Source organism: Aedes aegypti, chromosome 3, assembly GCF_002204515.2.
Source record: "Aedes aegypti strain LVP_AGWG chromosome 3, AaegL5.0 Primary Assembly, whole genome shotgun sequence".
Classification (NCBI taxonomy): domain Eukaryota; kingdom Metazoa; phylum Arthropoda; class Insecta; order Diptera; family Culicidae; genus Aedes; species Aedes aegypti.
This window is the reverse complement of record NC_035109.1, coordinates 15583185-15605658: the sequence shown is the minus strand read 5'-3', so window position 1 is coordinate 15605658 and position 22474 is coordinate 15583185. Positions and strand designations below refer to the sequence as shown.

The window sequence follows — 22474 nt, the reverse complement described above, 5'->3', positions numbered from 1 at the left end:
CCAAATAGCCGTAGCGGCAAACGCGCAGCTATTCAGCAAGACCAAGCTGAGGGTCGTGGGTTCGAATCCCATCGGTCGAGGATCTTTTCGGGTTGGAAATTTTCTCGACTTCCCAGGGCATAGAGTATCTTCGTACCTGCCACACGATATACGCATGCAAAAATGGTCATTGGCATAGTAAGCTCTCAGTTAATAACTGTGGAAGTGCTCATAAGAACACTAAGCTGAGAAGCAGGCTCTGTCCCAGTGGGGACGTAACGCCAGAAAAGAAGAAGAAGTTATACAGAGCCTCTTTCATATTCATCGTATAAAAGAAAAGAGGTGAGTCATTTGATTTTCTAGGTATTGTCAGTTATGGATTAAATGTTGACAATTCGGTAATTTACTTGAAACACGCGATTTATTTTATGCAATTCCCGTTGCTCGGCTTGCTTCTATTATTAAAGAATGTTTTTACGTAATGCATGTAGTTTCACAACAAAAAGAATAGTAAACTGAAGAGTTGAGGCTAAATTTATGATAGAAACTCTATGTGAGACATATACTATTTGTTGCTTTTGTGTTAATGATTGTGCTTTGTTCAAACGAGCTGTTCCAAATCTGAAGAAAACATATGTTTATTATGTGTATCACCTACCGGCATACGCAAGTGGGCTGGTCATACAGTGTGAATGCCTGTTCAAACTCTACTTGAGATACTCGTGGAGATTAATGACTTTTTGAAATGTTGTGAACACACGATCATTTAGAATTAAATAAGCGCGTACGATACTCCTAGCAGTTGGTGCAATTTGGGGGATTACCGACGAAAGTTTAACTCTAAAATGCGGTAAGTTTCAAGCTGGCTTGTTTTTCAAATGACTTTATCAAAAAACACAATGGTAATTACAAAAAATGCAAATTTAAATGGAATATCAAAAATGTTGCCAAAAACGGATCCATTTTGTTGCCAAAAATGGTACATGCCAAAATCGGAATCCCAATTTTTTTTCTTTCTATTTTATAAGATAGATTGTTAAGCTTAGGAACAGAGTATGAAGATTAATATGGAAATTTAGTTCAACAACCTTGTGTTTGCATTGAATTTTTCATTTTCTTGCAAATTTTAGATTTGGGATACAGTATGCTTACAGTACTCTTGCCTTAAAAAAAAACTACGAAGGTCTAGTACTTACAAAGGTCTACAACGGTAACTACGAAGGTCGTACTCTAGAAGTATTTTATATGGAATTATGAACCACAAAAACCTATCATAACAAGCCATTTTTTCGATTTTGTTCGAATTTTGACCACCCGATCGCCCATAGTGTCGATTTGGGAAGGGCTATACGGTGATATTATCCTTTCCTGTTGTGTAAGTCGGTCGCGTCCGAGTAAATTCGCTTCGGAAAAAGTGTTTTCTTATCTCATGTCGTTGTGATTCTTCGGGTTGTGGGAAGCCTCCGGTGCGTTCGATTGGCGTTCGAACTTGTTCGTGATGGTGTACGAAAGGACCCCCATTTCGGTACAGAAATCAACATACAAAAGCCATTAGTTCTAGCGATAGCGTGAAAGTTATGACCGAAGAGTACGGCGTAACTTTTTCGACAGGACATTATGGGTAGGTGCCAGATCAATGAGAAGTTTTAATTCAGAGATTACTGAGAAGGCAGTTACGATTTAGGTATTCGAATCGTTTATGTTTGTGTTAATTGACTAAGCTTTTGGTGAAATTTATATAAATTGACGGTTTCAGACCAATTGTTTTGCAAGTATAATGTCATTGTGGTACATTAAAAGGAAAACAAGCTGAAATTTTCATTTTGAAACAGTTAAAAAAAGACATTTTGTTTTTAGATAAAATATCGTACCAAGATATCTCAATCGTCCATAAATTTCCAGATGGGCTTACCGGAATTTCCTACGAATTTACCCCTATCCTGAACTAAGAACTCTTCCAACTCTTGTTTGAACTCCTTTTTCAATGATGTTCTCCGCCAGCCACGAAACCACATCAGATTAGACGAACATCATCTGTGGCTTTCGAAAATCCGGCGACCCATCGAACTTCGCTCGCCACAAACCTCGGCGAAGTCTACTGAAATAAACAATATTCATACGACAGAAGGGTTCTTTCTTTCCCTTGCCCGTTGCTCAGATGCGACTACAACCATTATAGCCATATTTTAATGTGTGTATTCTCGAGCACTTTTTTTCCTCGCCAAAACGACATCCTCTCCTTTTAACAGCATACGATTCCCGTACAAATTCCCTTAATCACATGGTTTTCCGTTGTTTCAGTTGGGTCCCACCCTGTGGTCGATTTTCTTCTGAACTCGGGATCCGTTTTTTTTTTGTCTCTCGACCGGAGATACGATTTCTTCGTCTCAGCCCTTCGCGGTGCCCACATTTGCCCACGGTGCCCTAGACGCGATAGAATTATTTATTTTTAGCTGGCCCATCATCAGATTAAAATATATGTATGCGCCGCGGTACCTCCTGGCTGCTTACAGAGAAATTAGTATCCTTTTTAGCATATAGAAGGCTTACCGAAACCGGGATGGGACAGGAGAAATCCAAGGGGGAGGGGCGCAGATCTGCAAATTCGGACTTGAAATGGGAGATACGGTGCTGCGACAATAATATGAGTGAGTAATGTATATATTTCACTGTGCAAATATAGAAAAATGAGCGAAGGAAGTTTAATTCCAGTAGAGAAGGGAAAAAATGCGGTGGAATTTTTGCTACTCTAGAGCACCACCCGACAAATGGAATAAAGTCGGTAAATTGATGGCGGTAGGGTTTGCAAAATTCATTTTTGACGAAAAGTTGTTTTTGAAAGAAGTCTTTCTGCGTAGAAATTTTTTCAAAGCTTTGATGACTTTTCGGATTTTTGCAAATATTTTATTCAAATCAGATGAGTGAAAATTTCATGTAATTTTCACATACTTAAATAGACACCGACACGTTAATGCTTCCAGTGGACTTAAGTCCTTTGAAGGAAGCACCACACTAGACAACGGACTAGCATGCAACGCCCAGTGGCACAGTCGGAAAACATTCCTCACGAAAAGTTTTCCGGCCTGCAGCGGGAATCGAACCCACACTCCTTAACACGATGCGGCTAAATGCCTGGTGACACTAACCGCACGGCTACGAAGCCCACTTTCATTCACGATATGGAAAATTTGAAGAATACGCAAAAGCCCATATTTATATGGGGTTTGAATCGGTCATTTCCCCTGGGGCATTTTTTTTATTTATTTAGTTAACATCTAAACAGATTACACTGAATAAACAATTTCACGTTACAATACTCGGTTCGTGGCCGCAGCTCTCCATCCTCGGTTCTGCACCACGCTCGCCAAATCGATACGCACTTGATCCGCCCACCTAGCTCGCTGTGCTTTAACCTTCATTTACCAACCGGATCCGAAGCGAACACCATCTTTGCAGGTTTGCTGTCCGGCATTCTTGCAACATGCCCTGCTCATCGATCCTTCCAGCCTTGGCCACCTTCTGTATACTGGGTTCGCCGTAGAGTTGGGCGAGCTCGTGGTTCATCCTTCGCCGCCACACACCGTTCTCCTGCACACCGCCGAAGATCGTCCTAAGCACCCGACGTTCGAAGACTCCAAGTGCTTGCAGGTCCTCCTCGAGCATCGTCCACATTTCATGCCCGTAGAGGACTACCGGCCTTATGAGCGTCTTTTACATGGTTCACTTGGTGCGGGTGTAAATCTTTTTTGGCTGCAGCTTCTTGTGGAGGCCATAGTAGGCCCGACTTCCACTGATGATGCGCCTCCGTATTTCAGGCTAACGTTATTGTCAGCCGTCAGCAAGGATCCAAGGTAGACGAACTCGTCGACCACCTTGAACGTAAACCCCGTCTATCGTAACACTGCGTGTACTTTGTCTTGGTCGCATTCACCACCAGTCCAACTTTTGCTGCCTCGCGTTTCAGGCGGGTGTACAGGTCTGCCACCTTTTCAAATGTTCGATCGACGATGTCCATATCATCTGCGAAGCAAACAAATTGACTGGATCTCGTACTCCGGCTGGTTAAAGCCCGGCTCTACAGTTGTTTTTCTGCTCTCGTCGCATTCAGACGCAGTAGCTCCGGTATATGGAATTCTGATGAATACCACGCGGTAGCATTTTTTCTTGCCTTTTGTTAAGCGATAGTGCGCTTTGTATTGAGTTCGGTATCGTATACGCTCGTCATTTCTGTGCCGTTTCAAAACAGCAGAAACAGCAATCAGCCAGCGATATGATTGAAAACACAGTAAAATTTCGATTCCCTTTGTCGGCACCGCGACCAACGTGGATCGAAATTGCTGAGTTCCTGAAGCGTTTGGAACCCAATGTAATGGAGATGGAGAACGTTTATAAGATAGGGGAGGATAGAAGCCTGTGCATAAAATTCAGGACAGCAAGTGCAATGGAACAAGCACTGCGGCGCAATGCGGAAACCGTCAAATTCAGCTACACCAATGGAAGAACCGTTGACATTCATATGTCTCGCGCTGGAACCAATGTTCGATACGTGCGGGTTTTCGATATCCCACCGGAGGTATCCGACGAGGATCTTTTGATGGTTCTAGGAGCGTATGGAAAAATTGAGAAAGTTATCCGTGAAAAATTCCCACCGAACCTAGGCCTGGACCATATGTTCAATGGTGTTCGAGGCATGTATATGGACGTAGATAAGGATATTCCCCCAACGGTGGATGTTCTTCAGTGGAAAGGAAAGGTCTACTATGAAGAACTGAAAAACAAGTGTTTTCTGTGTCAACAGGAGGGCCACCGGAGGAACGCTTGTCCACAAAATGTAGCACGGATCCGAAATTTGAATGGAGAGCGAGCTGGAAAACCACCAAACAGCTATGCCGCAGCTGTTATCCAGGGTAGTGACGTGTTGGTGGAACAGGAGGTTATCGAAGTTGTGGATGAGGAAGTCATAGAAGAAGTGCAAATGGAAGCTGTTCCAACTGAAGTCGAAAGTAACGAAGGCCAGGAAAAATCAAAAGTGACGGAAAATGTTATTTATAAAAGTGAGCATGAAAGAACTTTGGCTGAAAATTGGGCGAAGTATGAAGCGGAAAAGCGAAAGCGGCAGGAAGAATATAGGAAGAACGAAAAATCAATGCAGCGGCGGTATCAAGAAAGTTTGAGGATGCGTGAAAGAGAACAAAAGGAACACTGGGAGAAATGTGAAGCGGAGAGGAAAAGCCGACAGGAGAAATATAAACAGGATCAAACACAAAATCTTCAAACACTTCCGGTGGAAAACCAGTTGCAATCTCCACCCAAGAAGAACCCGCGAAAACAGTAATATTTTAATTAGCAAATAATTTATTTTATTTGTATGATTATTCAGAATTCGGCTCCGTTATGCCTAAGGGCGCTTGAGCCTTCTAAATAAAGGAATAAGTAAAAAAAAAAAAAAAAGCCCGGCTCTTCGCCTAACACCTTCTAGCGCTTGAACAACAGACACGAAAGTCCATCACCTTGTCTTAGTCCCCGGCGGGATTCGAACGAACTGACATCTTTTAGCACAATGTTACCACAATTACACTTAATTTGGCAAACATATCTCTATCTGCCGATATTAAATACTTTTTGCAGCTGACTGCAAAAAGTCGAAAATAAAAAAGAGAAAAGTTATGATTTTTTTTTAATAAAAATTAAGCAAAATCGTGATTTTTCTGGTCACCCTATTTCGGAAATGGTCACCCTAATCAAAAAATACAAAAACACCTGTATCCTCATTTCGGATAAGGAACAAAATAGCAAATTTTCACGGAATTCGGTGACCCACTAGATCGGTTTTTCATGGAATGGCTGAATGTTGAAAACAAGTGAGAAACAGCACCAGTAGATCCAGTAGATATTTTTAATCTTGCAATCAGCACAATTCAAAATTTATAGTTCAACTGATAAGCTCATGAACAACTTTTTTCATCTACAACGAAGTTTGGTGATCAAGTATGGATTTATTAAAAACACCTTGTTTGAATAATGATTCAAGTTGTATGCCGAAACTGATGCCCACAACTTCAGTGTGTTCTGAAGGCCTTGAGATTATCAATATTCACACAGCTAAGGACTGTTCATTTTATAAAGTGGACATCTTGTGCATGCTGTATCTTTTTAATTTATCAATGAAATTTCAATCGGTTTTCTGTACATCTTTCGACTAGTATTGTATAATGTTGTGATGATAAAAAATTCTCGAAAATAATGTAATTTCACACGAACATGAGAAACGTTTAGAACGGTCGATTTTTGAGGTTTTTAAAATCAATGTTTGCTAGAAACTAGCTGGAAAATTCGACAATTTATATTTTTTATTTTCAAAAAAGGGTTGTTTTTTGAAAGCATTGTCAATAACAGGGTGTCCATCCATCCGGGAAATCCGGGAAAACCGGGAAAAACCGGGAATTACAAATGGCCGGGAAAAATACGGGAAATACCCGTGAATTTGGTGAAGACACCGGGAAATTATGTGTTGTGAACATAAGAATACCGGTTTGCTTCAATTCCAAATAATGGAAGAAAATTTTGACAAGGGTCTTTCAAAAGGCTGCCCGTCAACTGGTACTTTGCATAACGACTAGTTGTACTGATTTGGTAGAGAAATAGTTAACGATTTCTAGTGTTTTTTGTACCAAAATCCTTTAAAATGATCGTTGATTTCCTGGGTAGTTGTTGTGTACATTTTTCTAACATTTTTTACCTATTTCTTGTGAAATGTTTTGTAGATTTTTGGCGGCCAATTATTGAAAAATAAAAAATCAAAGAAGATTTTATGGAGCATCAATAAGATCCTTGAAACGTCTCTAGAAGGGTTACATAGGGATTCCTGTCACGATTCTTGGTGAGATGCTTGATAGATTTCCATTTAGATTCATGACAATTTTGTTATGAGATCTTTGCAGGAATCTTAACGGGAATAAAGGCGATAATTGACCAATTTCTTCGAAAGATAACTGAACATGTTATAAGAGGATTGCCAATAAAGTTTCTAGTGGATTATATTATTATTACTTATCTTTATTCAAGTTATTTCGCCCAAGGCGAGTTCACCATTCTAGTAAATTCTTGAAAAGACCCATGGCTGATATTTTCTTGAAATTTTTATTAGATTCGTAGAGATTGGCGAAAAGCAGAGCCAACACATATATAGCAAATTTCTTGGGATATTTACTAGATTCCTGGACAAAATCATCGAAAATTACGTTTGGCAGGATTTCTGGACTTACTGATGATACTGATTCATGGTGGAGCCTCTTCAGGATTACTAGTTTGACTAGTCCTAGATCTATGACAAAGTTCTTATGAGGTCCCTGATAAGATTTATGTCGATTTCTGCAGATTTACAGTAAATTCTTCCAATCATTACCAAATTAGAAATCGCAAAACATTTCGTGTAAAATTATTCGTGAATTCATGGCAAGTTTTTTTTTTATGGATAATTAAATAGCGAGGTCTTTTGGGTATTCTTGGGCGGGCAGTCATTGGTTAAATTCTTGCCAATTTCGATCATAGGGCTCATTCACAAATTTCATAACGCTGAAGTGGGTGGGTGGGTGGTTGGCCTCATGGCCCCCTCCATTTCAGCGCCTCTCAGTCAAAGCTTGTCGAAACATATCATAAAAATTTAATTATTTTTTTTTTTATTTTGAGCTATAAGAATTAATATGAAAATCATCAAAAGTATCATAAATAAATGAAACACTTTCTTAACTTTACAACATTTTAAATTACTGACTAAACTTCTGTTAGAAAACATGTAAATTCTTTTTTTTATGAAAATTATCTGAGAACTTTTAAATGTTATCTGAAAGATGCTTTAAAAAATTCCGAATAAATTTACAGGTTATATGGCTAGAAACAAATCTACTGAACCTACTAGATGTTTCGAACAAAGTTTTTCGTTACAAATTTTGCTGAAAAACCTTTTTTCAAAGAAATTCTCCTACACAACCATTTATTTTCAGGTAGAATTTTAAAAAATTCTGCCCTGAAGAACTGGAAAGAATTTAGAAGCTTTTGCCTGAAATAGGATCCGAAAGTCATAGCAACTTCTTACAAAATTAAGAATGTTTTACAAAGACAGGATAGGACGGTTCTGATATAGCAGTGGTCCTCAGCCTAACTGGTTGTGCGGGCCACCACTTTGCTCTTAAAATACGTCGCGGGCCACAAGATGTAAATAATATCTATTTTATAAGTCTGATCAAAACGACTGTCGACCAAAAATTCGCTTGGCACGACTCATTCAGTCTAGTTTTTCGACAGCTGTTACTTAACTTGAATGGGTCAACCTGAAACGACAATCGACAACACGTATCAAAATTTCGGTCCAAAATGAACCAGCCTCTGGTTGGTCCGCCAGACAGCTTTACCAGCAATGATTATTGTACGGTAACTTCAGCACCTTCTGTGTTCAGCTTTCATCTCTATCCTTTTCAATTTTCAATTATGTGTACCAGTTTACTGGCAACACAAGGATCATACAAGGGAAGAAGAAAACTAATAAGAAGCTAGATGTCATATCTTGTCTTAGAAGTCGACAGGTGATTTCTGGAATTTGCATGTCTATTGTGTCTGACAGTTAGTAGCGGTTTCAATAATCTTTCCAAATAACACTGATGTCCCTGGATTCCCAAGAGCTCATCCTTCGTCCAAAGGTAAATGCCAAAAATTATAGGATTTCCGAAAGTGAAACATCATGATCATAATCAATTCAATACCGATTCAAGAAAGGCGGATGGAATATTTTTTCAAAGATGAGATTAGAGTTGATAAACTTCTTATATTATCAACATTTTCCAATACAATAATTGTAACATTATAATAATGTCAACAATTAATCTCCATATAATTAAAAAAAAACCATAGACACATAAAAACTATAAATTCAGCGTTATTTTGGAATTAATATAGAAATACTTGGATATATCACTTTCTTACTTGAACTTTGAAAATTGCGCTACTAGAACATTCAAAAGTTTGGTGTTTTGAAGAAACGATGATATCAGACTTGATGAAACTCTGGGTTATCGAACAAACTCCTGAAATAAGAAATTCTATCAATTTCCCTTTGTTTCGTTTCGCTTAACGCATGAGAAATAGAAAATCTGGAAGATTATCGAACGGCTACAGATAAACGTTTGCCAGATGTTACAGAAGATAACTTTTCGACTTCTGAAATCACAAGATGCGGGACACACTACTCCAATATTAAATTTTTTTCCGCGGGCCGCACAAAACCTCGCAGTTTGGTGACCACTGTGATATAGGATAGGATGGAAATCAAAGAAAACTTTCTAAGATTTTTAGGGATATTTTCCAGAAATTTCGTGTAGGTTTAGTCAAGATATTCTCTAAAAGTTTTATTGTAAAATAGTTTGAAAAAATGGTCAAAGTTTTCAAAAAATACACTGTCAGAATCACACCTATAATTATGTGAAAGACCGGTCAAGATAAAGCAAGAGCTCTGCATAGAATCCTGACCTTGATTTTGTGAGAATCTCGCCCATTGTTGTTGAAATTATGCTCAGAGCTCCGTGGATCACGCTGAGGATAATATTAGATTACACAGCGTAACAAAAATGACATTTTTGCGTTTCTCAAGAATTACATAATATGTCTCATGAACATGAGTTTCACCAGATCAAGATTTTTTTCATGAATCAGCCATGGACCATGTCTAACGCATAATTTCGAAGGCATTCTTAGAAGTTGATGAATTAGCCCTTTCGTGAAAATTTAGTCTAAATTTAGATGCACAAAGCAGATGTTTGTTCATATAATTTCAAAACCTCTCTGAACTTCATATGAATTCTGGCAGCTGGACGATCAACAAATAGAAATGTATCTATCTATATCTATCTATCTATCTATCTTCTATATAAATAAAAATGGAATGGTGTTTGCATAACACGAAATGACATAAAAAAGAGCCAATGGACTTACATGACTCTTACACTGTTGTATTCTTCAAGTGCTGCGACATGTTTGTGTTTGGAAACCTCTGCTGAACAGCTGGAAAATCAACTTAAAACTTATCTGTCACTTTATATGGGAGTTTTACATAGCGACTTTCAACAGCCTACTTGAATCCGGGAAGCTAATAAAGCTATACACTCTTAAAAATAATGAAAATCACTCCAGACGTAATTCAAATTATGACTGAATGACACATGATGTAATTGATGAAATGACGTAAAAATGGGTTCTGAAATATGTATTGCAAGAAAAATGTAATTTTACATGATGAAGGGCATGAAAACGATGCCGCTGTGATTGACATTTCCCGAATCAGACACCATCGTATTTAAGATGTAACACAAATTCACGTCATTTGGCTCGCTTCTTTTATGTGCATCTAAAAGACGTAAAATCGCATGATTTTTTCGGAGTGTGTAGATACATACCTTTTTCTAAAACACTTTCGATAAGCAAACTGTTTGGAGCTACCAGTATTTTATAAATATAATCAAATATTCTATCAAAATAAGAAAATATCAAAACGAAGAAACCATTTTGTCATCTGATTATTAATTTTTTAAGCATCCGGGAAAAATCCGGGAATTGGAAAATTGATTTTGAATGGACACCCTGCAATAAGATTGAAAAATATTAAGTTTTTTTTTATAAGCATTTTTACAGGTATGATAAAATCATTTTTCCTCAATATTTTTAGTGGAAGCGGAAGTTCTAATATAGTTTACATATGAAACATAACTTACGCCTTCGTGGAGTTACTTATTTAGTCCCCACATCACATTTAAAGTACAATAGAAAGACAATAGCTTTATTTTTAGAAAGACTTTCAAAGTACATTGACAATCATCAAAATTGGCAACACTGCTGTAATAAAATCGATTTTATTAACTACCGAAAAGCTAAACATTACATATAATTTGCAATTGGATTAGATGGACAAATTGATGTGAAGATTTGCGAAAAAGTTACACGTCTTCTCAGTGAGAATCGAACTCACGACTCCCCGATCTCTAGTTGGGGCGCGTTACCACTACGCCATGAGAGGACTCATGAACGCAGAAGTTAACCTGAATTCGATTTCAGCTCAATAATCACGTGGTCCTTTTTCGCAAAGTGCGCCTCTTTCGGAAGAATTAGATGCCCATCCAAACACAACGCTTTCTATATATATCCAATGCCTAGCCCGAGAGCGCATTGTTTTTTAGGTATAGGAATAGCACACTACACTAGCCAGCCCTTTGTTTTTCCTACATAATATTTTCATAATATGTTATTCTGAGATTACCAATTGAAATATTTGGAGAAAAACGTTTACAATTTGCTCTAGATTAGACTGGCCCTAAAACAAAAAAGTTGTAAAACTCAACGGGGCACCCCTAGATATGTGCCTTAGGGTAAGGAAAAAGGGCTCTCAAAATTTCAACACATTTGGTAGAGCCACTAGCTGGCGCATTCAATTTGAAGTTTGTATGGGATATTCGTTCCAAATGTATTGAAAATTGACCCTTTGGTACGGTTTTGTTTTGTATACTAATTGATCGTGTTCAATTGGACTAAGAATGACAAATACACTAGTTGATACCCTAATGAACATAATTGCAGAAGGATGTATCTGGATTTAAGTTAATTTTCATTACTCATTCAGTTGTTGAAAATTAGGCTTAGATCAGACCTCCCGTACAGTCACATATATGCATGTGCCTTGCGCAGTAGCTCGCCCTGCGTCATAGGTAGCTATGATGCGCATAGTGGTAACCATCATGCTATGTTGAAGAAATACAGAGCTGTATTGCAGATCTACTTCAGATAGTTAAAACACCAACTTTATCAATTTTAGTCATGATACAACCTTTTACAATATTGTTCGCTATGGTATCAAGTAGTGTTTTTAACATTCTGAGTTCAATTGAACGCGATCAACAATTTTCCTGAACCAAACAGTAGATGATGTACTGTTTCCCATATGTTTGAGCTGGAAATCCTATATTAACTTCAATTCAAATGCGCCAGCTCATGGAACGACCAAATGAGCTGAAATTTTCAGGAAGTCTTCCTCTAACCCTAAAGAATAATTCCAGGGGGTGCCATGTGGAATTATAAAACTTTATTTTTTTTTTCCCATACTGAGCTGGGCCAGTCTACTGTAGATCGATAAATATGCATACATGATTTTAAATGTATGAGATTTTTTAGTAAAACAACCATAAAGAGTAAAATTTATACTTGAGACTGCGGGCTAAACCCACGATTTAGCTCTCGTTTATACAAATATAGTTTCTTTAGTAATCTAAACTAGTTTTGAACACGGGTTTTTGTTTTTCTCTTTTGCTGGGAGCGAAAGGATGGTGTATCAGCAAATTTGACCATAAATCGATAAATCACTAAAGCTACCTTATGTTAGAGAATGGTGGAATATAATTGATTTTTTAAAAGCTATACTTTTAGTAGAATAGTAAAGGATACAAACATACAATTTGTTCATAAAAATGAGAATTTTTGTTTTGCGAAAAATAATGTTAAACTTTGACGAACAGCTTTTCTTGGGAGTTTTTGGAAAAACTATTTAGCACTTCAACCAAAAGCATTATCTAAAATCTCATATTTTCATAGCATTGTAGAATAATAGTTGATCGATGCACAGAAAACCGATTACGATTTTATCAATATTTTTCCAACAAAAAATCGATTTCGCAAACCCTCTCATGAAACAATTGAGCGAATTACATTCTCCCGTTAAACTCTTCCACTTTGTTCTGGTGGCACCCAAATGCGGGAGGGCATATATAATGTATTATTTTATTATATTTCCCTCCCATTTCTTCGCCTTCATAATTTCTCGGTGACCACCCTTCGGATTCAGCCGACAAAAAAACGTACAAAACCTTTTTTACCAAACGAAACAGAGGAAAAAAAATCGTCTAAATCTCCCTTACAAGAAGCGCAAAAATGAATTACACCGCAAAGATGGGAAACACTTGCTCGAACCCCAAAAGAGGACAGAGAAAAAACTGGGAGCAAAACCGGGCTCGTCTATGGACCCGTTCCAAAAAAAAAAAACGGATGTCCATGGATAAGCTTGTGATTTCGGCGCGCGCGAGTGATCCTTTTCTCTTGATCTGGAAGAGGAAATCACGCACGAGGACAACGCGTTCAGGACCCAAACCAAACGCTCTGGGAAGGGTGGACCGACGGGACATGTAAAAATCCTTTTGAAGGGCGCTGAAACTTTTCCGGGGTTCAATTTCAAAACGCTCGCGACTCGGAAATCGTTTTATGGTGGACAAGAATGGTCCATTTCAGGAGATTTCATCGTGACCGTTGTGTGGTTTGGTTGGGCGTAAGAGGATTTATTTTAATTTGAACATGTTAAATTAATACAGTACGTTGCTTCGTGCTTTCAATATTGTTGAAAATATCGGGGAATGGAATCGTTCTTCAGTTCTCATGCTATCAGGTATTAGAAGGATGGATCCAGATGCACGTTCCCCGCCAGATGGTAGATTTCTGGCATCGCCATATTTGAGTCTATTTAATGAAACAAAAATCAAAATTTACTGAAATCTGTGAGATTGTTCTGGAAAATTCGAAAAATATACCAAGCTCATCTATTACTTTAGTAATTGTAATCGCATAACAGTCACATTTAGATTATACACGAGTCGGGTAATGTAGAGGCAATGAAACTATTATCAGAATTATTGTTTTCTTATTCACCCCGCATGTATTAGTTGCACAAAATTTTAGCCACTAATACGAACTTTTGAGTTTTTGATAATTTTCAAAAATTTTAATTTTCTCACGCAAAAAAAAACAAATCATATTATACATATTTAGTTTTTGTATTACTTTATTCATTTCATCTTGTTTGTACTTTAAACACCTTACCTTACCTATTCCTACAAGGTACGCTCTAAAACAAACTTTGGAGTAATGGTTATCTCTAAAAATGGGCAGTCGGTAGAAGAAGCGTGACATTCCATCGCCATGAAGTTTGTTCGGTATAATGTGAACTAAATATGTAGAATAAAGCAGTTTATATGAAGTTCTTAATCTTAAAATGAAGTTTTATGCTATACTGTGTCGCAACCGTTTCACTAAATTACCCTATGCTAAAAGTTTGACTTTTTTCCGAATCATTTCTTTTTATCTGCACCTCTGACAAACAAACCACCAGCAACTCGCAGTGCCAGAGTGACCGGAAGGAGCGACCACCAAATGACCTGAAATTATAAAACGATATATTACAAATTTTCATTTACTTCCCATCATTCCCCATACCTGCAAACAGTGCAACCAATGGCCGCAGGTGTGCTTCGTCTTTCCAATGGTAAAAACTCCGAATTTCGCCAACTGTTCCGGTCCCAGTACGACCACGTACCACGGAATGCCCTCTTTGTACTGATCCGCCATATTGGTCCGCACTATCGATGGGGAAACAACCTGACATTCGACTCCGCTACCACGCAGTTCTTGGCTAAGCCCTTGGCTGAAACTAATCACGAACGACTTCGAGGCACTGTAGGCCGTCATGTACGGAATGGGGAAGAGGCCGGCGCTGGAAGCCATGTTGACCACGATGCCCCTGCCGCGACGTTTCATCCCTGGTAGGACCATTCGCGTCAGCATTGTCGTTGCCACTATGTTCAGATTGATCAGGGTCAGCAGATCGGATTCGCTGTTATGTACCAACGGAGTTAGCTCCGGCAGATAACCGACGTTGTTCACTGTGAAAGTATGGTAAATGTATTGGAATTAGTCATTAGGGTGCCCTCGATTTGAGAAATGACGTTTTGAAAGTCCGATTTTTGTAACTAATATAAAAAAAACCTAGTTCTGCAAAAAATCGGGATTCTTGAAATTTTTCCTGATTTTTCGGGATTCAAAGTATCTGAGTAAAAAAAAATCAGTGTATGTTTTTCACATTTGAATTTGAATTTCAATTTGACAACAAACTGCAATCTCTCCCTTACTCGATATTCCGCATCTCGATATCGAGTTAAAAACCACAGTAAAAGTTGGTTTTCAAGGCTAACTCGATGATCCCTTGGGTCACAGTTGCTTTGATTTTGTGTTCTGTAACTCAATACCTCCCTAGCTCGTTGGATTCTTCAATATCGAATTATAGAGAGTTGAATGTATTACTTTTTTGAAGTAATAAAAACTTTTTTGAAGTAAAAAGCAAATTATTGACGAAGATGACTAATCTTCTTTATTTTGTTTGATTCATAATACAGATGTGGTAGCTAGTCACTTTGTTGCTTTTTTGACAATAAGTCTCTCTCGGGGACGGACCTGGTGTAGTGGTTAGAACTCTCGCCTCTCACGCCGAGGACCTGGGATCGAATCCCATCCCCGACATAGTCACTTATGACGTAAAAAGTTATAGTGGTGACTTCCTTCGGAAGGGAAGTAAAGCCGTTGGTCCCGAGATGAACTAGCCCAGGGCTAAAAATCTCGTTAATAAAGTCAAACCAACCAACCAATAAGTCTCTGTTTTTTAAACTTTCTTTTCAAAAAAATAATAAATCATGTCAATTCTCCACAGGCTTTGAAAAATGTAACAATCATTGACAAACGAGCCATAATTTCATCCCATTTATTCGCCTGCATTCATGCAACACGCATGACATTTATCGTTCGTCGAAGATAACGAACCATGAACGAAAAAAAGACAGACACACACCACCCACTGTTTGGCGCCGAATACTGTGTATCAACACTTGTAACATTCGCTGACCCACTCTCATTCTGATCACGAAATAGAAGCGATTTTTCAGGCGAACATTTTCCATTTTCTGTGCTATGTTTGCAACCGAAGGGGTGTTCGATGATCCAATAGATTATAATTAGGGTGTTAAATGCTGCATTACCAGAAAATATGAAAGTTATTACCAATTTTATGCAAAACAAAAATCACCTGAATGGCTCGTTACTGTTGCAGTCTGTGAGAATTGCTGCTCTTGAACGTTTTCGTGCCACGTACCAAACGAGAGAGTGAATATTTACATTCATAGGGCTCTCCGAATGCGATGTGCCACGGACTGTTATGGTTCGCGAACTGTTACACTCTCCGAATATGGTTCAATCGGCTTATTCGGTTCAAAATCCAAACACTGCAGTACATGAAAAAATCTGATTCTTCAATCATGATTTATAAGTCATGAAATTCATATATTAGTTAATATCTTTGGAGCCATTATTTTTGGAGTCATAATAATGATTTTTCATAACATCTTCAGTAGCAATACTAAACGGTGAGCTTTGCATCAACTAATTCGTATAGATCTTTTATAATCGAACACCATAAAGTGATTGGATAGTAGAGTATGTGACTCTCAATACTATTGAGTCAATAGTAAAGTTAAAGGTTTAAAACTTCAATACCCTATTTTAAAGGAATTTAGATAGCCCATAGTGGATAATAAAGCATTTTCTACTATTTGCAAATATATTGTGCTAAATTTTTACTTGTGAATTTTTTCAAAAACTTACTGAAAAAACATGGTTTATTTCCCAGCATTGGATCGACAAAACTTTTAAATTATTGCCTCATTAGAAGCGTAATCCTATAAAAGCAATTTTCTGAAACTATCTAATTATAATAAAATAGTCATTCAAGTTATCGTCTAAAAGTTTAGATTCATCCCTTAGTATGGTGTATCGTGCAAAAGTTTGGGTTCACTAGAACTCATTTAAAACATAAAAATTCTGTATAATCTCATAGCAATCATGTTCAGCTCATTATTTACGCTTAAATATATGGACTGTTGAAATTGATCGAAAAATGGCAAAGATACTAACATAAATGTTTTGCATGCGTCATGGGTGAGCTCAAACTTTTGCACGATGACTTGAAAAGCTATTTTATCAATATTCAATAGTTTTAAGATTTTTCCTCCAAAATTTCGGCATTGCTCTGAAATGAATAAAAGATTACGGTTCTAAAGCCGTACCGCTTTAAAATTATGGTCGCTCCAATGCTGAGAAAATCAGCCACGTTGTGTATTTTTGAAAAATGTCACAACTGTAAGTAAAAATTTATTAAACAAAATTGAAAAAAATATGTTAAAATACCTACGCAGTAAGATTAATTCATTGCCTCTTGAATGTGCCATAGAGAGTTTCAATTAGGTGTTCAGTCACAGAGATATGGAAAAAACATTTGTATGTTTTGAGGGGTTGAACCCAAACTTTTGCACGACACTATATGAGACACGTTAAATAAAACACTTTATCCTAGTATGAAGCACATCAGCCCTATTCAATACAGTAATATCCCGATTTTGTCAGCTCCATGCTGCAATTAGGGTTGACAAAATCGGGAAAGAGCTAAAACCGAGAAAAAATTTTGTCGACACATTTCAAGTTTTATTTAAGGTTAAGGACTTAGTTCTATGATTTTGTTATTTTGTTTTTTTTTTTTACTTCCATTTTCTATGTGCCGTAATCCAAGGTAGCATTGATCAGTTTCTTGAATTATCATTAAATATTTCTAAATTTCGGACTTTAGATGATTGTGGTCACGTCTAGCCAAGGTCATAATACTTTATGCACTCAATATTGCTAGTATAGAAGTGTTTACTCTGATTAAAATAAACATAAATTCTAGGCTGCCAATATTGGTTAAAAAAGGATGCTTAAATCGGGGGTAGACAAAATCGAGGGCTGAAAAAATCGGGTCATTACTGTATTTTTATTACATATTCGTTAAGGTCTCTAATATGTATTAAAACATTGGATCGTAAAACTTGAAGAAAAATAACAAGATGTTCCATTTTACCATAAAATAAATTAAATATTCTATAAGGCGCCGTCCACAAATTACGTAACATTCTAGGAAAAGGGGGGAGTAGGCTCAAGCGTTACAGCTCATACAAAAATTTGAAATTTTTCATACAAAAAGCGTTACGGACGGGGGGAAGGGGTCGAAAATTGCCAATTTTAGCGTTACGTAATAAATGGACGCTGCCTTCAAGTCTTTCCTAGGAAAGCCTTCATTTACAAATCACCTATAAATATTCAAAAAATGGCTACATGAACCAACAGTGTACTTCCTACCAGTTCACATTGGTCCACGGAACGAAATTAAGTGGAATAAATCAATAACTTTAAATTCTTATATATTTAGCGTTTTAGCGACTTATATATTTAAAGATAGCGTTTTGGTGGTGTCTTCTGAACATTTGTTTGCCTGGTCAAGACGCGTTATATGCAAAAGTGCCCTAAGCGCCAAATATCATAGCTTTTGAAATTTGATCTAATTTTTTTTTTATTTCAAAAGATGCTCTACAATATTGTAGATTATTGAAAAAAGTAAAACTTTTTAGAACATCATATTTTTTCTATATCTAATAGCTTGAGAGATATAGATCACTTAATATTTTTTTGGTCAAAAATCGGGTTTTCCTCAATATTAACGAAAATATAAATTTTCCAGGCCTACTATGTTCTAAATAGCCTTAAATTATATTTTGAAATGTTACGCTTAGAAAAGCAGGCGAAAAAACTACAAATACGCTTATATATTTTGATATGAATTTTTTGGAGATATGACGTCTTCAAAGAAAATGTGTATTTTGCTCATATCTAGAACTGTTCACAACACAGTAGGCCTGGAAAATTGATATTTTCGTTAGTATTTAAGAAAAACCAATTTTTGATCAAAAAATTCTAAATTGAATATAGCTTATCATACTATTAGATACACAACAATGCGATATTCTAGAAAATTTTCTTATTTCCAATAATTTACAATATTGTAGAACGTTTTATTGTGCTATGTTTTAAAATAAAAAAAAGTTTGAGATCGATTTTCAAAAGCTATGAAAGATGGCCCTTGTGACACTTCTACCTATAACGCATCTTGTCCAGACAAACAAATGTTCAGAAGACACCAAAACGCTATCTCTCATATTTTCAAGTAATTCCACTTATATTCGTTCCGTGGACTAATGTGCATTGTTGTGATGAACTCAAATTCTCATTTGAGATTTTGCATGCGTGTGTTGTCACTCACACAACTCAGCAGTCAAGGATAAGTTGGCTCATCTATTTGACTCATAGTATCATATTTCCACAGTTTACTCACACGAAGCAATGATTTCTTGTTAGTCTGGTAAAATTAAGGTAATCCTTCCTAAGGTACATAACATCATTCGGTTTTCACGAGTTTTTGATCATTCATAAAGATTCATTTGTGACGGCTAGAGTGTGATTGAGTTATTTTGCACGAAAATCTCAAGCATGAAGTTATCTAAGCAAATCTCTAATGAGTTTGCTCTCGCGGGAGAGCTCATTGATTGAGATTTGAGTGTGAGCCTGTCAACACTGCTTCCTTCACTTCCGGTAATCTTCAGCAGAGCTGAAAATCGTATGACGAATTTCAAAAAAATATTTAATTAGTCATATGATCTGTAACTGCTTAACCCATATCCGCCCAGCGTCCTAAAAATAGGACAGAAGCCCCGAACGCCCAGCGTCCTATAAATAGGACAGTACTTGTAGTGCAAATATCTTGAAAATAAAGAGGTTTAGGAGAAAACTGTCTTCTGCAAAGTTGATCACAGGACTGCTGACTTCCACTTGGTAACTATTTTAATTCAGAATTAACTCACCAGGTGGCGCACAGACGCCAACAAATGTCGCATTTATAAGCAACATATGAACCAACTTTCCAGCGTACAAATATTTGCTTCGTTTATATCTCAGTCCAGAGATGAGATACAAAATTGGTGTCTTCGACATAGTTGAACAACTAAATAAAATTCGCATAGAACCTTACAAATTCGAAAAACAATCCCAAGATGGCGCTAGTGAGCTAAACCTTTATTTGCTTATATCTTAGCCCGGTTATGCGATACAAAAATGGTGTCTTCGACAAAGTTGAACAACTAAATAATACCTATTCGCATAGAACCTTATAAATTCAAAAAACAGTCCCAAGATGGCGCTAGTGAGCCAAAACTTTATTTGCTTATATCTTAGTTCAGTTATGAGATACAAAATTTGTGTCTTCGATAAAGTTGATCAACTAAATGATAACTTTTCACCTAAAACCTTATTTGTTCGGAAAACACTCAAAAGATGGCGCTAATGGTCGAACATTTTGATTGTTTATATCTCAGTTCAGTGATGATATACAACGTTGTGGTCTTCGACAAATGTGTTTAACTGAATGAGATCTAGTCACCCGAAAACTTATTAGTTGGGAATACACTCACTAGCAGCACTAGCCGAGATTTTATTTGCTTGTATCTCAGTCCAGTTATTAGATACAAAATTGATGTCTTCGACAAAGTTGATCAACTAAATGAGACATATTCGCCTAAAACCTTTTTAGTTCGAAATACACTCAAAAGATGACGTTAGCGATCGAACATTTTGATTGTTTATATCTCAGTTCAGTGATGAGATACAACATTGGTGTCTTCGACAAATGTGTTCAACTGAATGAGATCTATTCGCCCGAAAACTTATTAGTTGGGAAAACATTCACTAGATTGCGCAAGTGGACAAATATTGTATTTTCTTGTATCTAAGTTCTGTTATGAGATACAAAATTGTTGTCTTCGACAATGTTGAACAACTAAATGATACTTAGTCACATAAAACCTTATAACACTCACAAGATGGCGCTAGTGAGCAAAGATTTTATTTGCTAATATCTCAGTCAAGTGATTAGATACAAAGTTTGTGTCATGGACAATGTTGAACAACTAAATGAATCCTATTCATCTAAAACCATATTAGTTCGGAAAACACTCACAAGGTGGCGCTAGTGGTCAAATATTTTATTTTTTTTTATATCAGTCCAGCGATGAGACTGAAAAAAATCGAACTCTCGAAATTGGTATCTTCGACAAAAGTGTTCAACTAAATGGGATCTATTCGCCCAGAAACATAGTAGTTTGGAAAATTCTCCCAAGGTGGCGCTAGTAGACAAACATATTATTTGCTTTTATCTCAATCTAGAGATTGGATACGAAGTTAGTGTTTTTGACAGAGTTGGAGAACTAAATGAGACCTATTCGCCTGGAAACTTATTACTTCGGAAGTCACCTAAATGGCACTACTGGGCACACATTTTATTCGCTTATATATCAGTCCACTGATTAAATAAAAAAAAATACTATTCGCCTAAAACAGTGTTTCCCAAACTTTTTCAACTTTCGCCCCCTTGAAACAATATTTTTTGGAATCGCCCCCCTATATCAAATATACATGCAAAAAATGTCCTTGAATTGCATATCCATCGAATGATTACTTATCCAATGAATATTATGTTCAATAAAAATATTATTAATTTATTGAATTTGTTTTCGATACTGAAATACCGTAAAATCGGGTGTAATTGATCAGAAGGGTGAAATTGATCAACGTATCACACGATTTTATTTATTCGTAATGGAGCACAAATATCAATGTAAGCTGCAGTAAATGAACGTTGATTGTCGTAATCATTGTCGAACTGTGTGTTGTGAAGCTTTTTGCGTTAAAGAATGTTTATTACTATGAAAATAACGTAAAATTTTAAAATCATGCACGGGGCAGACAAACACCTATGAACTTCTATTTCTAAGCAAGGATTTGAACATGGTATAAACCTGAAATTTTGTGAGGATGCTTGAGATATATCCCTAAACCAGATTTCATCACCAAAACTCATACCAATTAGCTCATATGGTTGAACTAATAGAATTTCTGTTAGATATCATTAAATTACTTAGGAAATTGCATACATTTAGACGTTTTCCGCGTAATTCTTGAAATTTAACTATTCGTTATTTATATAAATATTGCATTGTTAAGAATTTGAAAGCATATTCGGACTAACAATAATGGCGTTGACAAGTGATCAATTTCACCCCGAAATGAGATCCCCTGATTTTTTATTTTAGAGATATTTGTTAACACTAAAATTACATTTATTAGAAAATTTCGGTACATGAGTCGATGAGACTCACCTTCGTACTTGTTTTCCTGCATTTTGTTGTTTGGCTTTGTTAACATTATAGAAAACAGACTAGAAAAAACGTGAAAAATGATCAATTTCACCCGAATTTACGGTAGTTTTCAAAAGCTGTGAATAATAAATGTTTAACGTTTTTTGGAATGTTTTTGAATCCGATTAAAATTCAAGAATAAATATATGAAAATCCAAAATGTTTTCAACTTATTTTTTCAAAGCAATGAATAAAACAGGTTTTTTTATCAAACACTAAGGAAAGCTCAGATTTGTTTGTGTTGTCCAAGGTTTAAGCCCGACGTAAATCTAATATTTCCTCATATCTATTTTAAAACACAGTGTTTTACGATTTCGGCAATAAAGGTTTTTTTTTATTGAAACCTGAATTTTACCAGCAAAATTCACTGAAATTTGTTCAATAAATGATTTGAACCAGAAGAACTAAATGCGTAAATGCTTAAAACTGAAATTCAAAAATAAGAACTACAGATTTTTCCGTCTAAACCGGATACC

At 36.6% G+C, this 22474-nt stretch overlaps 2 protein-coding genes across 2 annotated transcripts in view; one reads left to right on the top strand and one right to left on the bottom strand.

The window, feature by feature from the left end:
• The window catches only part of LOC5568050 (nuclear pore complex protein Nup88), a 274497-nt gene that overhangs the window by 221287 nt on the left and 30736 nt on the right, over positions 1 to 22474 (top strand). The window lies entirely within an intron of this gene.
• Positions 13817 to 22474, bottom strand: part of LOC5568049 (very-long-chain 3-oxoacyl-CoA reductase) — a 39439-nt gene continuing 30781 nt past the window's right edge. Inside the window, exons 4-5 of the mRNA XM_001651935.2 lie at positions 14275 to 14720; positions 13817 to 14216 (exon numbers count right to left, since the gene is read on the bottom strand). Coding sequence (XP_001651985.1) covers positions 14130 to 14216; positions 14275 to 14720 — 533 coding nt within the window. The 3' untranslated portion in view covers positions 13817 to 14129. The remainder of the gene's footprint in view (positions 14217 to 14274; positions 14721 to 22474) is intronic.